This window comes from Scatophagus argus, chromosome 8, assembly GCF_020382885.2.
Source record: "Scatophagus argus isolate fScaArg1 chromosome 8, fScaArg1.pri, whole genome shotgun sequence".
NCBI classification, from domain to species: Eukaryota; Metazoa; Chordata; class Actinopteri; family Scatophagidae; genus Scatophagus; species Scatophagus argus.
In genome coordinates, this window is record NC_058500.1 from 750,820 (window position 1) to 768,098 (window position 17,279).

General features: G+C 43.5%; 2 protein-coding genes across 2 annotated transcripts; both read left to right on the forward strand.

Annotated features, from left to right (window-relative positions):
- Nucleotides 1–973: 973 nt before the first annotated feature.
- LOC124063298 lies at nucleotides 974–3,734 on the forward strand. The gene is made up of 2 exons (XM_046396807.1): nucleotides 974–1,873; nucleotides 2,175–3,734. The coding sequence occupies exons 1-2, from the start codon at nucleotides 1,373–1,375 to the stop codon at nucleotides 2,574–2,576; spliced, it is 903 nt and encodes a 300-aa protein (XP_046252763.1). The 5' UTR covers nucleotides 974–1,372; the 3' UTR covers nucleotides 2,577–3,734.
- A 38-nt stretch (nucleotides 3,735–3,772) lies between these two features.
- Nucleotides 3,773–17,048, forward strand: LOC124063297 (suppressor of tumorigenicity 14 protein homolog). Its single transcript, XM_046396806.1, has 19 exons — nucleotides 3,773–4,207; nucleotides 5,893–6,055; nucleotides 6,366–6,496; nucleotides 6,622–6,692; nucleotides 6,806–6,999; nucleotides 7,199–7,234; nucleotides 7,502–7,730; nucleotides 7,932–8,068; nucleotides 8,754–8,851; nucleotides 9,281–9,381; nucleotides 10,002–10,135; nucleotides 10,258–10,362; nucleotides 10,542–10,649; nucleotides 10,773–10,889; nucleotides 11,344–11,469; nucleotides 11,552–11,735; nucleotides 12,598–12,869; nucleotides 13,562–13,698; nucleotides 14,184–17,048. The coding sequence occupies exons 1-19, from the start codon at nucleotides 4,166–4,168 to the stop codon at nucleotides 14,343–14,345; spliced, it is 2,547 nt and encodes an 848-aa protein (XP_046252762.1). The 5' UTR covers nucleotides 3,773–4,165; the 3' UTR covers nucleotides 14,346–17,048.
- The last annotated feature ends 231 nt before the right edge of the window (nucleotides 17,049–17,279 follow it).

Below are 17,279 nucleotides of genomic sequence, written 5' to 3' on the forward strand. Positions count from 1 at the left end.
GGAGCAGCGACCTCTAGTGTCCACAATGTGAATGACAGATCCGATGAACTTCAGCTGGAGCACCGAACTGATGGAGCCGAAGTGATCACAGTGTCATGCTGCCTCATCAAACCCACGTCTGGACCTCTGACGGTTTCATATCTCCAGTATTGGGAGCTTCAGATTTCAGAGGAGACGAGAGACATGCCAACATGCTGATATGTCATGGTTTCCAGTTTTTACTGATTGGCTGACACACTGTGGTCACTAGAGGTCGCTGCTCTATCAGGTTCTACTCATACTTCACTGAATCTAAATCTTACTGCATCCAAATCTCAAGCAGTATTTCGGTGTAGATGATGGCCTTAAAAAGTTTAGAGGTGTGACAACAGAAAACATGTAACAACAAGTGGATGTTTAAACCTAACTGACCCTGATTAACTTAAATCAACCTTCAGGTGCTGCTGTTGTATTAAAACATGAGACAAATAAATGATTGGTGCAGATAAGTTCATTGGGAACGTTGCTGACGCCTGATTGTCTGGCAGGTGAGAAGCAGGAAGAACTTCAACCTTCTCAGAATGAACAACATACAGTTGAACACCTCGCAGCCACATGCAAAAATCAGCTCATCTGTGCAGTCAGTGAGTCACTTCAACCTGATGAGGACCCATCATGAGACGACTCAGGATGATTCACGAAGAAGCTTGTAAATTATGGCCAAAGAAGAGTAAGAGCAGAGTTAACTCCACCTGATGCTCCTGCGGCCACCTTTGGCTGTAGCTGTAGCTGCTGTTAGCTCAGTCAGTGGGTCTCAGCTTCCCTCCCCTCCTCTCCTTCCTGTCCACAGCTGGACAGCAGACTGGGACTCTGAGATCCGTGGAGGCCATTTTAATGACAGGTGTGAGAAGACACGGCAGGTGGGGACAGGAAGCAGGTGAAGCAGCAGAGGACAGAGAGACTGTAGAGCAGGAATATTTTATATTTTCACATCTCACTCTGTGAACTGACCAAACCACAGGTGATCATGGGAAGACAAACCAGGACGGGTTTGGGGACTTTTAGTTTGTTTTCTGTCTTGCTTGAATGAAGGATGTTTTACAATGTTTTACAGTTAAAAGAGAGAAGCTTTAGTTCAGAAGGTGAATGGTTGTATTTCACTGAAATTTCATATCTTACGAATTGCATCTTTACAACTCAATAATCTAAAATATAAAACATTATGTAACATGTAAGTAAGGTGGCATCTCACAGCTTCACATGAAGACAAATTTACTGTGGGGGCAAAAAGCAGCCAGCAGCGTTTAGCAACCACAGAAAAAAGCTTGGTTTCCTGTTGTTAGAGTATAAATCAAGACTGCAGGTCTCAGGAGAATCAAACCTTCAACCAAACATGGAGAGCTTGAAAACTGCACTGAAACATTTTGCTGATTATGTCTCAGCAACAGCTGGGGTCTACACCACAGTGATCGTGATTTTTACTTACCATGTTTTGCTTGAAAAGGACTTGGCTTGCACCTGCAAAGAGCAGTCCAGAGACTGCTGGTTATACATGTTCATGCCAGCAGTTTTGATCTTTATCTTGATGCTGTGGATGGACAAAACTTTTCAGAGAATCTTCAAATACCTATGTGGAGGTTGTTTGGAATTCTGTTGTAGTCGTTGTAGTGGTACTTGTATTTGTAAGTGTCTGTCCTGTTGTGTTGTTTGCTACCGCCTTCTCAAAGCAGCGTTTCTCGCCTCACTGTGGGCTGTATCTGTGTTAATCGATGGAGACTGGTATGTTTGCTGTCACAATAATCAGACTGAACATAAGGACTTAGCCTGTCAGAACAAAGCTAACATCACAGCTGAAGAACAAGGAATCCTCACTGAACTGGCAAACGATTCAAGGGTGAGTTTTCATCTTTCTTTATCAACGACGTCAAAGTTGGTGTTGTTCTTATCAGAAATGGCAACAGGCAGCTTTTTACTGGGAAGGTTGGCCAGTAAACTCTGGAAAATAACAGCTTTGATACGTCTTGTTTAACACCACTTTTATCAGAAATAAAACATTTGTTGTGCTGTTAAGAACAATAGATTCCAGTATAATCTTCATAACAATTAGTCATCATGCATTTTTAATGAGTTTCACAGATATTTTCTGAATGAAAGGATGTTGTAATAATACACTCTTACTGATGGTGTTTTTTCAGGTTATTGGCTGGAGTCTTCTGCTTGGCATCACATTTCTGGCAGCCTTCATGTCATCGATACCATTTAGGAAATGCAGCTCATGCTGTAAGACAGAGAAATGCAGGTCATGCTTTCGTTTTGAAGAGACTGTTTTGGAAGAGATTGTTTTGGAAGAGGGGGAAAAATTGATTCCAGAGACACTGAGGGCAACTGCAAAAGAGAAGATGACAGAAAAACTCCAGAACCATAAGACTAATGAAGAATGGGGAAAATGTTTTGATGTCGCCGAAGAAGTAGTTAGAGAGATATCAACACACGCTGGAACCCGTGACTGCGCTTCTCCTCCACAAGCTGGACCCTCTGGGTCCTCTTCTCCTTCACAAGCTGGATCCTCTGAGTCCTCTTCTTCTTCACAAGCTTGACCCTCTGGGTCCTCTTCTCCTTCACAAGCTGGACCCTCTGAGTCCTCTTCTCCTCAAGCTGGATCCTCTGGGTCCTCTTCTCCTCCACAAGCTTGACCCTCTGAGTCCTGTTGTTCTTCACAAACAATTCTATCTACTGATGATAATTAATAGCTGACCCACAGAGCAAATCAATACATTAATAACTTCTAAATAATATAATCTATTACTTTATTAATAATTTAGAGGTCTTTTAATATTTAACATTTTAACCACAGAAATTTTAGTTCATTCATTCATTCTTCATTTATAATACTTATTATTAAACTGTTTGCTTAGTTTAATTCATTTATCTCTGTAAAAGTTTATATTAATTATTCTGGTGGCATCCTGCAGACTTCATACTTTTGGAACATGGAAAGAACTATTTACTAAAGTACAGTTTTGAGGTACTTGTACTTTCCTCGACTATTTTCATTTCCTGCTACTTTATGCAGTTTCTCCACTGCATTTCAGAGGTAAATATTGTAGTTTTTACTCCAGTACATTTGTGTGTTTCTTTCAGATTGAGGCTGATAATACAAAATACAAATACAAGAGTCTTAATATTGATTAAAGTAAAGCTTTATCGAATGAATACACAAAATATTTGTTATTCACTTTGACCTCTGATGCTGCAGAACATGAACTTTCTGGACGATTTGATTGCTAACAACAAGAAGGCCTCAGTCCTATACATCATCAAATGCTCTTGGATGTGGACTTGCCTACATCGGCAGACCCAGACCCCCAGACGGTCCATAAGCAATCATGACCTCATTTTAAATGGAGTCGAAGTGAGAGCGAGACACACTTGTTGAGGACAAAAGAGGAACTCCTGTATGTTACACTTGTTATATGAATTATATCATGTGATTTAATGTGATATAATGTGAGATGTGAGTTCATATTTGTTCGTGTGCTGTTTGTGACTCGTGACTGTTTGCAGGTTGGAGTCAAAATTCACAAGCGGCTCCACAGTAAATAAAGTTATAACAGTCAGCTCCATGTACAACATAATTCCACTGTTCTGGTATTTGTACAGGCTCTACTGATGCTAATACTTTACAGTACAGAGTACTTCTACACGGTGGTATTATTACTACAGTAACAGTCCCGAGTGCTTCTTCCACTGTTGTTCTGCCGCTAAATGAAAAGAACTGCTGGAGTTTGCGTGGTTTTCAGTGGCGCAGTGAATCATGGGAGATCAGGTGTGACCAGTCTTCACTCTCTCTGCTCTCTTTGATCCCTTCTGTCGTCAGTTTCCTCGTTCTCGTCACCAAATCTTTGTCTCCTTCAGAGCCGCCCTTTTCTTCCGGTCCGAACGCGTTTAAACCGGCTCTGACGGCGATTCGGTACGCGTAACGACACTATAACGAGTTATAAACCGTCTGTACTGTTTCATTCGCGCTACGCTTGCTGTACCTGGCGGACGGAGACACCTGTCGCCGCTCACCTGTCGCCGCCATGTCCGCGGGACAGTGAATACAGCAGAGACTCACCGGGAGAAACGACGACACAAACCGAAGGGGTCATAAGGGAAAAAGGGACAAGCGGGGACTCGAGGCAACATGGACTTAATGGATTCAGGAGGAAAGTTCAGTCCCGTAGAGGTGAGTCTAGTACCGGTGACGTCACGGCCTGCGCGGGTTTGTCGGTTTCACCTGAGACAGAAAGCAGACGTGCCGCAACAGTCACTCTGATGGATCAACAAGGCCTCAGACTCACAACAATCAATAACCTGATAGAAACATTAAAGAGCAACACTCTTTGTGTTCAGTTATTCGGTGTTATCAGTCTTCATAGCCAGCTGAAAGTTTAACTGAGAGACAAACATCATCAGCTGGGGCACTAAATGAGCTTAAAGGTACAGTACGGCATTTTGTTGTTGTCCTGTTGATTTTCAGCAGACAAACAAACATAAGATGTAAGTCAGACCAGAGTGTCAATACAAACAAGAAGCAGACACAACAGACTCCAGTTTTTATTGTGAATTAGCTGATATTGTCTGTATAATAGTTAGTTATGTTTCAGAGTCAGTGAAGTTAAAGGTACAGTCCCACAAAGTTTGACGGACTGAAGTGTCCTGTCAGGATGGTCTCACAGGACTCCTAACAACAACACATTCAAAAAGAAAACGTCTTTGCATCAGAGAAACTTCCTCTTCTGAGGGAAACGAGTCAAATCTCAACAAGACTCCAATATTTCAAAAGATATTAAGACGTAAAATATAAATAAACTAATGATTTTTCAGTTCAGACTGCCTGAGGTGACTGAGGAGCTAAAATTTAGCACAAAGAACACAGAAACAGCAAAGCAGCTCCCACATGATGGAGAACGTTGAGCTTCTGATGTCATTTCCTGTTCATTTTAGCTCAAGTCTTCTTCAGAGGTCCTCATTGCTCCCGTGATGCTGCTTTCACTGGAAGCGTCCAACATGAGGAGACGAGATCAGGGTCCCCTGGTGGTTAGCCTAGCTTAGCACACAGACTTGGAGCAGAGGGAAACTGTTAGCCACAGCTCTGGGACGAACCCGATCCCGATGGTTTGGAGGTGCGGCTTGACGTCAGTCGGTCTAACAGGACACAACATGCTGACATTCCTGTCCAGCAGCAACGCCCTGCATCACCGTGCAGTTCAGCCGCTTCGCCGTCACTCAGAGGACCTTGATGTCATTGAACTGCTGCCTGTACAACACGATTAGACAGCGAGGCCACAAGGCGCACGAACACTAAACAATGAATGGGCTTCTTGGTGTAGATGTTGCCAAAAATAGTCAGCAACATGGCTGTTGAAAAGCAGTGTTCAGGTGCATTTAGAGTCGCGACTGGCCAAGGGAAGAAGCTGTCCTTTAGTCTGCTTGTTTTGCACCTGATGGATATACAGGCCTCACGGTCAAAGGGGGACGCACCTGTTCTCACCACCTGCACTCAGATAAGTTTCATTCAGTTTCAGTCACCCATTCTGACGCCGGTGCTGATGATGGGGAAGTGGATTTGGTCTGTCCGTCAGCACGTCAGCTGTCTGTCACACACGCTGCATGTGTTCAGTGTGTTCATGTGTCATCCTCTCATTTCGCTGTTGGTGGTCAGTGAGGTGTGACGCAGTGTGTTGACATGTGCCTCAGACAGCATTATGTAAAGCGTTATGAATGGGTTATAATGCACTATGAATGCCCCCATGACGCATTACAGATGTCACCAGTTATTTTTATTACCGCTTGATTGGATTCATTGCTTGTGTAAAACATGTGTGCAGGTGTTCAGTCTCCTCCCTCTGTCTGTCTCTCCATCTGCAGGACCGGGACTGGGACACCACCCTTCAGTTCCTGCCGGCCCCAGACTCCAAGCAGCTGGAGAAGAAGCCGGGCCACAGGAAGAAGGTCTGGATCGGAGTGGCCCTGCTGCTGTCAGCTGCTGCTGTGGCTCTGCTCACCGGACTGCTGGTCTGGCACTTCCACCGTGAGCTCATTGAAACAAGCTTTATTTAAACCCAGAGAGCCAGCAGACAGCATGTCGGCACTGATGCCTCAGCCATCAGCCTGCTGCTGATTCAGCCGATACTCATTTCACTGAGATGTTGGACGTGTTTGTTGTTGTCTCCAGTCTTTGGTGGCAGATTAATTTTCTGCTGACAGAATGATCTGAATTTATGAGTTAAAAAGTTATTAGTGGTGAAACAAGTGGTATAAATTCAACAAAGTTGTTTTAGTCAGTTTTAAAAACGCCCCAGGCCTGAGTTTGACCCTCGTCCTCCTCCGTCTGTCATCAGTACGCAGTGATGTCAGAGTGACGCGAGTGTACATCGGCTCCATGGGCATCAGCAGCCAGCACTTCGTGCCGTCCTATGAAGATTCCAGCAGTCTTCAGTTTGCAAACCTGGCCTCTCTGGTCAGACAGCAGGTGAGACTTCACACGGTCACAAAGCATCATGGGAGCTCAACACCCCTCAGGCTCACCTTTCTGTGTTTCTGTATCTGTTGAGGAGAAAGTTAATGATGCGTCTGTGTGGCCTTTTTATGTTTCAGCTGAAACTGATGTACTCCAAAAACTCAGTGCTGGCCAAATCCTTCAAAGACTCCACAGTCCAGGCCTTCAGGTACTCGTCACGGACCACATATAAAGATAAGAAATGCGAACTGTTCCTTTAAGAATTGAAGCTCCGGCTCAAACTTGAAGCTGTAAATTCCCATTTTGTCTGTGTTCGTGCAGTGAAGGAAGCGACGGAGGCGACAGCGTTGTGGCGTATTACCAGTCAGAGTTCGACATCCACGTCTCCCAGCAGGCTTCACTGGACGAAGCCATCAAGTCTCTGGAGTCGGCAACAGAAAGTCAGCAGGGTCGACATGGACGAGTGCTGCTGAGACCAGCGGACGCTCTGAGCGTCAACAGCGTCGTCTCAGGAGGTTTGACTGCTCAGTGACTCACCGCAGAACTAAACTGCTGTTGAAAACTAGATGCTAAAAAGGTTTGTCAGCTTGAGGGGGGACAAACGAGTCGACAGCAGAAGCTGATGTCCAACACGTCTGAGCTGTGGGAACAAAGTGATGTCAGTCAGTTTCTCCACCCGTCAGTCAAACTAACCCGAACCCTTTCTGTTGGCAGCTGTCGACCCACGCATGATGAGGAGCACTTTATATGGTGAGAACTTACTTGGTTTCTGACTGGTGTTCATACCGAGTTCTCTCAATGTAAAGAGATGGACTTTGTTCTGGTCTCAAGCTGAAGCCAAGAGCTGCAGACTGGAAAGCTGTTGAACATCAGTCCTTCACTGAATTTTAACATGACTCAACATGGAACCGGTGTTGGTGTCCTGGATTCAGTTTTCTTATTTGCCAGGTGTGACCCAGGTGAGGTTTGTATTTCACAGCCCGTCATGTAAAATCATTTTCCCTGTGATATTTTCAGTGAGAAAGTTGTTCAACATCCATGTCAGCGAAGCGGGAGTCGTCCAGTCTCCAGGCTTTCCAGACTCTGCGTACCCACCAAACGTCTACCTGCAGTGGAGGCTGAGGGCCAACCCGGGCCACCGAGTCCGCCTGGACTTCCACACTCTGATCCTGGAGGACAACTGTCAACAAGACTTCATCAAGATCTACGACTCCCTGGCTCCCATCGAGCACCGAGTCCTGACCGAGTGAGACACAAACTAGAACTTCACCAAAGTTTAGTCTTCAGTTAGTCCTGAGAACGTTCAGTCGTCTGCCATCCCTGGTTACAAGTTTGCAGCGTGTTGCTCCTCTCACCTGTGTGCTGTGTTACACCTGAGCAGGACCTCAGAATGGATCTGACAGGACAGCAGAAGGTTTTGACAGCTCCATGTTTGTTCCCTCCCCAGGCAGTGTGGATACCCTCACGACTCTCTGAGCTTCCTGTCGTCTGGAAACGTCATGCTGCTGACGCTGGTCACCAGTGAGGACAAGAACTTCCCCGGCTTCAGAGCCAACTACTCCCAGATCCCCGTGGGCGAGCAAGGTACGGCGACAGGAAGTAGAGTCACAGCAGTGATCAGAGTTATCAGCAACTGTGGGTAGAATAGAATTTATTGGGTCTTTTATTTTCTTCATGCTGCTGTGCTCATCTGTGAAATAATATAATCGTTTTGTTTTTATAAACGGGGTGCACATAACTGGTACGCAGGCACGCAAACGTAACACAAAAACAGGAACGCGAAATGTTGCTACTCGTCTTTGCATACGTGACCATCACGTTATCAACGCGATCAAGTACGCAAAGGGGCGTAGTAACACAAATGACATTTCGCATTCCTGATTTTTGTCGCGCTTGCATGTCTGCGTACCAGTTATGTGCGCCCCGTTTATAAAGAAATAAAGCCCTCAGCCAGTGGATCCCTCATGGTTATTACATTAAACTTTTAATGCTCTGATTGTGATGGTTTCTGTCTGTTAGTCATATGCCCACAAATATACTGAAATTCCTACAAAACATGAAATAATCTCACCAAGCTTTGATGAAAAGAAAGGAAAGGAAGATGTTAAAAAAGGACGAGATGTTCAGAATATTTCAGCAAAAATTGCATTTGATGTTTCGCAGTATTTGCTCTAACTTTATGGTGTAACCTCTGACACGTCGTGGACTCCGTCGGCTGGAGTCTTGACTGCATGCCTGACGTGTCGGTGTGAACTGTCCTGTTGTTCAGAGTGTGGAGGTACCCTGACTGGTGACGGAGGCTCCTTCTCCTCGCCGTTCTTCCCCTCCAACTATCCTCCGCTGACTACGTGTGTCTGGAAAATCGAGGTAAGTCCTCGTTTTGTTCCTCTAATGACAATAACAAGTAAAACTTCCCCTCCCCGTAATGACTGCGGCAGACACAACAGAACAACATACTGATCATTTGAATCATAGCCAGAACTTCACCTGCCATTGAGGTCAATATGGAAAGTTTGTCCTGAGGGTGGCGCTAGAGAAAAGGTCCTGAATTCACTCAAATCTACAGGGTTCCTCCTCTGAGGAACAGAAATGTGATCAGTCTGACTCCTGGAGTGACCTCATAGTGGTTCTAACCGATAGATCAGGTTATCAGATGTATTCAGATATTGAATTACTGAACATTATATATTATTATATTAATGAATATCCTGACTGTTTCATGACAAACAGTAGAACATGACCAGTAGTTTACTCATGGTGTTCTGTTCTCTCTGTGTGTCTTTATTATCTTTTCAGGCCCCAAAGGAAAAGTTTGTGAAGGTTCAATTCAACAAGTTCCTCCTGGGAAATAACAGTGACCAGTGTCACAATGATTATGTGCAGGTCAACAGTCGAAGGTCAGTCGTCAGTGGTTCCCGCCACTCTTTGTTTCTCCTACAGCTTCTTCTCTACACCCCGCAGTTGAACTGAAAGACTTGAGTTCTGACGGGTTGAAACTTGTGACACAGTTCACTTGTGAACACAGTCGTCGTGACTTTGACACGACTGTGGTGAACTGTAGGACTCAGATAGGATAATTAGTGAAGAGTGGACATGTGTGCCAAGACCTGGACATGATCAGAGTGATCTGGATATGCCTGCAGTGACGGGGACATCAAACTTGCACTTGGCTTTCATGTCTCAAGTCTTGACTATGAAGTCTTGAGTTAAATCCCATACACTGGCCAGTAAGTCCAAAATCAAATTACAAGTCAAGACCAGTAAGGTCCAAGTTGAGACCCAATATACATCAGGTCAAGTCCAAGTCCTGAACTTGTGTTTAACATCAACAAGTTGTTATTTTGAGGAATTTAACATGTCAAGATGTCACCAAAGCAGAACTTAAACCTTAACTTTGATGACTTGAGACTTTGAGGCAGAGCATTGCGTCCTAATGACTGAGTCTTTAATTGAATTTAATTTGAGATGTCCTCAGATGGACTCACTACCCTCCTGAATCTTCTTCCTGTCTCTGTAGACTGTGTGGCAGTAAGCGAGGAAGCGAGGTGTTCAGCAGCCAAAGCAACATGATGACCATCAAATTTAACTCGGACTCGTCCTACGTTCACCAGGGCTTCACCGCAGAGTACGAAGCTTTTGTCCCGACGAACCGTAAGTCATGTTTTGACCCAATAACTGCATGTCCTGGCCACTTTCCCAGGCATCGGTTTTCAGGTTGAATCCTTCAGGGCATTTTGGTGTTTAGTGTCTGACTGTTTGATGTCCCCGATCAGCGTGTCCTGGAAGGTTCCAGTGCACCGACAACATGTGCATCAACAAGTCTCTGCAGTGCGATGGATGGAACGATTGTGGAGACGGCAGCGACGAGGACAACTGCAGTGAGTCGGACTGTGGATTGAGAGAACATTAAAAAATCTCACACTCAGTGCATCAGTGTGTATGGATTAATCCATCACAGGCTTTAAGGCTATCAGGGCGCAGATCCACAGACAGGAAGTGAAAAAGCACAGAGAGATGAACTAACCTGTTGTTGCTTTTTCTTTGTGTGTCTGCCCAGTGTGCGAGGAGTCTCAGATGAAGTGTAAAAATGGCCGCTGTAAACCAAAATTCTGGGAATGCGATGGGTTTGATGACTGTGGAGACAACACTGATGAAGAAAACTGTGGTGGGTGAAGCTGAATGGTACATTATAGCAAAAATGTCTGGAATCTCTTCACGGTGTAGTTCAGGTGTTAAAAAGATCTGAATATTTGAAACATAAACATCTCACTGTTATTTTTGTGTGTAGTAAAATGCAAAGCAGGAGAATTTTCCTGCAGAAACAAACGCTGTATCGCAGAGAAGCTCAAGTGTAACGGAAAAGACGACTGCTCAGATGGATCGGATGAGTCCAAGTGTGAAAAATGTAAGGGACAACACTGCAAACAAATGCTTACAAACAAGAAAACTCTTACTTAGAATTCCTCTCTGGATGACCCAGCTCACCTGCACATTTGTGCCCACTGCAATCAGAGCACAGACTGACAGACCCCCCCATAGCACCTGTCACTGTATACTGCACTACTGCACTACTGCACTAACCCCTTTAGGACAGTACTGCACCACACGTGTACGTATACGCTGTGTGTGTATTCTGTTTTAAGTATTTAATACATTACAGTCTACTTGTATGTATTTATTTTGTTTCTCTTGTATATTTTGCCTTCAGTGCTTATTCTGTTCTGACACACCAAATTTCCCCTTTGGGGATCAATAAAGGATTATCTTATTATCTTAATTCTGATAACAGACAGAAATCCTGGTTTGTGTGTTGGCTTTGTCAGTAGTGTCAGTATTAATGTGTGTCTCCTGTGGTTCAGCTCTGGTGTTGCGGCAGTGTTCAGAGTTCAGCTTCCGCTGCAGGGACGGACGCTGCATCAGTAAACTGAACCCAGAGTGTGACGAAGAGCAGGACTGTGAGGACGGCTCTGATGAGGACAACTGTGGTGCGTTTGCCACACACTCACACACTCACACACTCATGACTGTAAGTTATTTGTGCACCCATCTGAGTGTGTGTGTTTGCAGAGTGTGGGACGAGGCCGTACCGGAGCTCTCGTATCGTGGGCGGTCAGGCGTCCCGGGAGGGGGAGTGGCCCTGGCAGGTCAGCCTCCACATCAGGGGTACAGGCCATGTGTGTGGAGCGTCGGTGTTGAGCAACCGCTGGCTGCTGACGGCCGCTCACTGTGTTCAGGACAACGGACCAAACAAGTAGGAGCTCCAAATACAGAGGAACTCAGCAGACCAAAGTGTGACAGGAACAAGCTCTTTAATAATGAATGAAAGTAGAATTTGGCACATTTTTCTGACCGTAACATAAAATGATTAAATTAATGTTCAGTCCACTAAGCAGTTTAAAGGTGACTGAGCTCAGTCAGAGGCTGAGCTGAACTCAAAGATGGTTTGTTGCTAGCTTGAAGCTGACATTTAGCCAGTATATTACAAACAGTTCAGCTGTAAAATTAGTGTGAATAATTCAAGGTGAAAAGTTTCTCTCAGAACAAACCTCGAGGGTGTAGTTTGGCTTCTGGTCAGCGTAAAGAACTCTTCACGTTGAGCAGTACTTTTTGGTGATTAATCCAGTTGCAGTTTAAAAACAGCAAAATAAATTTATCTTTGCCAAATTGCAGTGTTTATTTTATTCGCTTCCAGATCTCTGTGTTGTGATTGGCTGACCGCTTCAGCAGTTTCAGTCTTATATTTGTGCCGCTGTAGATGTGGATACTTTTGATGATACTTAAATAATAATATTCTGAAAATAATTTGTGCTTTTTATTTGTGATGTACAAAAGATTCATGACAGAAATAATAATACTTTTTTATTTCTTCACTACTTGTTACACAAAGTTACACAAAGGCAGCTGTAGTCTGATTTATTTATTTGATTTATGTCAAACTTTAAATCCAAACTGCTGCCTTCCACCAAGGAGCAAACTACAAGATTTTGCAGGATCCTATTAAAGTTATAAGTGTTCTTCCTACTTCCCTGCTGACCAAAGACAAATCATTTTCTGGTTCCAGTGTTTTCTCCGGCAGACGTGACCTCTGACCTCTCAGTTGTGTGTTGGTGCAGGTATTCTCAGGCAGACCAATGGGAGGCCTTGCTGGGTCTGCATGTGCAGAGTCAGACCAATGAGTGGACGGTGAGGAGGAACGTGAGGCGCATCATCGCTCACCACAGCTACAACCCCCTCAGCTATGACAACGACATCGCTCTGATGGAGCTGGACAGCAACGTCACCCTGAACCAGAACATCTGGCCCATCTGTCTGCCCTCCCCAACCTACGACCTCCCAGCAGGGCAAGAGGCGTGGATCACTGGCTGGGGGGCCACCAGAGAAGGAGGTCAGTCAGCACACAATGATGGTGTCGTAATCAGAAATATCAAGGAAAAAAATTCATTTTCACTGTCCTTCACAGGAGGTGACACGCTTCTTGTTCGAGTTGCTGAGCAGAAACTGTAGCTCAGCGATGAGACATTAAACAAAGTCCTACCCACAAAGTGTGATTGACAACTGATTAATTTAGCTGTCTTTATCTGTCTCTTATTACACCCTCTTCAAATCTGAAGTCACAAAGCGATTCACAGGCCAAAAACTAAACAACCGGACTTCAGAACAAGAAGAAGAACAGAAGATTTAGCACAGAAGTAAAACACAATAGATTCACTTGCATTAAAACTGAGCGAAAATGTCAATAAAAATCATTAAATTTGTGGAAAAATGCATACAATTGTTTATAAGAACTGTATATGTAGAATAAAAGCATTATGAGGCAAAGAACAAGGATGCAGAACAAAATGTGTTTGAACCCTGCACCACACCGATTAAACTAGGGTTGAGTCAGGTTTATTTATGTAAAGGGTGGGACGTTTAAAGAGGAACCAAATCCTGAACCCGCATGTGACTGCAGGTACAGAAGTGTTGCTTTCACCATGTGACTGTAAAGCCTGACTCTGATTCTGTGGAATCAGTTTAAAACCTGAGTTTAGTCATCCATGAACAAGTCCTTTAAGATGTGATTGTGTCGTCCGTCAGGCCTTGCCGCGACCATCCTGCAGAAGGCAGAGGTCCGCATCATCAACAGCACAGTGTGTAAGAGTCTGATGAACGATGAGGTCACTGACAGGATGCTGTGCGCCGGAGTCCTCAAAGGAGGCGTGGACGCCTGTCAGGTAACGCCAACCACAAGCACGCTTTAATACACAACCTTAGTGATAACACATTATCACTTTGTCCAACAGTTAGTACTTCAACATCTGCACCAGAGTTCAGCCTGTGACTTTCACTCGCTGATACAGCCGTCACCGCCACATACATCACTACTGCATCTGGGTCATAACGTTCAGTCGCTAGTTAAAAACAGCCGAGACACGAGATAACATTCACAACAGACTCTTTTGTAATTGTGAGTTATCAGAAGGTTTTCAAGTTTCTCCCATTCAAAGCTCAGATGTCTTGCTCTGAATCAAATTGTCAGCGTCACAGAGAGGTTCTATGAAACATTGACGGGAGTGTGGCCAAGTTATTTAACCCTCTGTGGAGAAAAGAAGCCTTGATGCAGGGTTCGTTGGTTCGTCTTATGTGTCTTGTTTACGGCTCTCAGCACTTCCTGTGTTGGATCCTGTCCTGACCTGCCCTGCTTTCACTGTCTTCTCAGGGCGACTCCGGCGGGCCGCTGTCCGTCACTGGCCCCAGTGGGCGGATCTTCCAGGCTGGCGTTGTAAGTTGGGGTGACGGCTGCGCTCGCAGAAACAAACCCGGCGTCTACACCCGAACCAGCAAATACCGGAGCTGGATAAAGGAGCACAGCGGAGTGTAGCCAGGGACCGGTCTTCTGGATTACTCGTTTCTCATGGATGCGTCTGACTGCTTGAAGTCTGTTTTCAGACCAAAATAAGTTTTTATCTTTATTATTGATAACATTACAGCATTGCACATTCATTTAAGCTTTTTAAGGGTTCAAATCATGTATGAATGGATGAATCAAAGTGCAGCAAAGCAGAAGCTGAGAGCAGCTTGCTGATTTCTTTTAGGGAATGATCAGACCACAACCTGTCTTCTTTTTCAATAATAATGATTGTAACTGTAAAATTCAGCGCACTTTGTCATTTCTGAGCTAAACAGCTGATTATGTCTTCTATGAAAAAACGTGCAACATTATCAACGTTTACATAAGTGATAGTGCTGAATATAAATGAACTTTCAGTGCACTGGGGAATGTTCAATTATACAAAAGTCTGCAATGTTTCATATTTTTAGAGTTAAATTTCTATCTTGAGGTAAAAGAGCTTTAAAAGACAATAAGTATCCTCAGCTGCTCTCTGCTGCTGCACAAAACACTAAAACACTTTTCTGAAAAGCTGCATGTCACTCAGGAAATACAGACTCTCAGGAATTCAGCGTTAAAGTGGGATTGTGTTGGGAAGCAGGGATCTTCTCATGCATTTTCAGCTTTGGTCTACCTTGTAGGAGTGTACTGTGATGTTTGTAGCTGAAAGACGTGATGTGTTTCCTCTTGAAGCTTTCTGTCTTCTAAGTAATGACAGAAATATCATCAAGGCTAGAAGGAAATGTATTTAAATATTATCTGAGTTTCCATTTGTTCCAGCTTCAAGTGTTCAAATGCTCAAAGCTCACAGTCTTCCCTGTTACACTTGTGCGATCTTCAGTTGAGCTAATGGTTGAACAGGTCCAGGATGTGTTGTGGTTTTACTCACAATACTCACAATACAGAATCTCTTTGGTATACACAGTTAGACACGAGTTTGACAGGATCAGCAGGTGCAGGTGTTAAAACTCCATCACATACTCTGAGAACAAAAGGTTCACTTCAAGGTACAGTTTAACTCCAGGCTAACATGCTGTTAGCCTCATGCTAACATGATGTTAGCTTTAGACTAATTCCAGGCTAACATGATATGATCATTTGCTTTTCATCATTATGCTTTTGTAACTGGTTCATATGTCACAAAAATGTGATTAAAAAACAGAAGTTGAATGCTCAAACTAAACTTAGATTTGCTCTATTGTGTGAACATATGTCCCTCTTTATTGTCAAATGTGTGTTAATCACACCAATAGATTTGGATGAGTCGTTACTAACTGGCTTATTATTATCAGGAATAAATTCTAGATTACATGTCTCTATTGGTGCCCATAATACAGAGAAAAATGATTTCTTTTCTTTCTGGTGCCTACGCTTTGAGCCCTGACTGCATCACTGTTGTGCTAGTACCAGTTTAGTACTCCAGCAAGTAGGCTGAGCCTGAGTGACAACAGAGACAATTTCTTGTCAGCTAGCTTGAGCTAAGGTTGCTTTTCCAGAGATGGCTGATCACCAAATTGTCCTGTTGGCTCAGTCTGGTTGTGGCTAAAATAGACTGAACTGAAATAAATAAGATCTACACGGACAGATTTAGCTGCTACATCCACACTTCATCTTCTTTTAAAGCTAGTAGCACTGTGTCACAGATAACGGACCCTGTGCATTGGAGTTTACAGGTTTTGGCTCCAGCACTGGCAGCTGAAGTGCTGCCATGGAAATTGTTGGGATAATATTTTTTGGTGCTTTGTCATGCTAATTTGATCACTTTTGACATATTTGGCCTAGCAGATCAGTAGAGCTTGTTGTATAATCTTTATTCTTTCACAGGATCTATTATTAGCTTCCAGCTGTGGCTAATAATCTGATTCAAATTCCACAGCAAAGCAAACAGAACAAAAACTTTAAAAGATTTGTCAAGATGCTGAGCCAGGAAAAAAGCTCTTAAACCATCTTCAGTAAACTAGACGATTACTGGACTGGATGTCAGCTGATCAATTTTCATTAGTCAGGTTTAGAAATCAAACAGCCTTACAGAAGTTAGATGAGACCTTTTTTTTCCCATTGATGTTAAAATTTCAATCTTTGACCTTTTGTGTGAGCAGCACTACTGTAAAGCAACCGTCTCTGTTACATTTGTTTTCTGTTCTTGTTTTTGCACTCTGTGGTGACACATTTTCTGTTGAATGTATTTATTTGTACAGTTTTGATCCATTTGTGTAACAGTTCAGTTCCCCACTTCTGTGCTTACTTTTGTTCTAGTTACACTTTTAGTTTGGGTTAAATCATCAATAATATTAATAATATGAGTCAGAGGGTGACAGTTGTAATATGAAGACAATGTTCATCTTAAACTGTTTTAATTTTCTCAGCTAGTTTTCTCAACATTGTGGAAGAATACAGAAGAAACATGAATCATGTGACCTTGATGTCGTGATGAGTTGTAGTTTAATGTTGTAGCATAACTTTGTAACAAGTAACATTTTAAGGTTAAACAAAAAGGTGAAGGTAACCCTGAATGTACTGAACTCAGGTTTTCTGTGGTTGAAGTTAATGCTTAATTGCAAATACTGATTTGAAGGCTGATTAAATATAATGTGCATATAATGCAATATAATGTGCAAAATAACACATTTTCTTGTTATTTCAGTGGGGGAAAACTGCCAAATGTCATGCAATAAATACATGTCCAGACTTGCACATCATGGCTCTTTTCTTACCGCCTTGAGCAGCTGTAAAAGTCTGAAAAACTGCATTGACACAGCAAACCACAGCAGCTTTGCAATGACATTCACAAACTGTGTACGAAGAGTCATCTGGCCAAGTTCAGGCATCGTTTTCATAGAAGCGATAGATGTTTGCTTTGGTCTGATCAAACCAGCAGACCAGTTGCAATACAGAAAGTGAAACTTTTTACACAGTGTGAGCTGC

Bases quoted from the DNA above. Each gene is read 5' to 3' on its own strand.
- LOC124063297 (XM_046396806.1), top strand. From the start codon at position 4,166: ATGGACTTAATGGATTCAGGAGGAAAGTTCAGTCCCGTAGAG. The intron at 10,363-10,541 runs GTGAGTCGGACT...GTGTCTGCCCAG, and splicing joins CAGCGACGAGGACAACTGCA to TGTGCGAGGAGTCTCAGATG. The intron at 13,699-14,183 runs GTAACGCCAACC...CTGTCTTCTCAG, and splicing joins GAGGCGTGGACGCCTGTCAG to GGCGACTCCGGCGGGCCGCT.
- LOC124063298 (XM_046396807.1), top strand. From the start codon at position 1,373: ATGGAGAGCTTGAAAACTGCACTGAAACATTTTGCTGATTATGTCTCA. The intron at 1,874-2,174 runs GTGAGTTTTCAT...GTGTTTTTTCAG, and splicing joins AACTGGCAAACGATTCAAGG to GTTATTGGCTGGAGTCTTCT.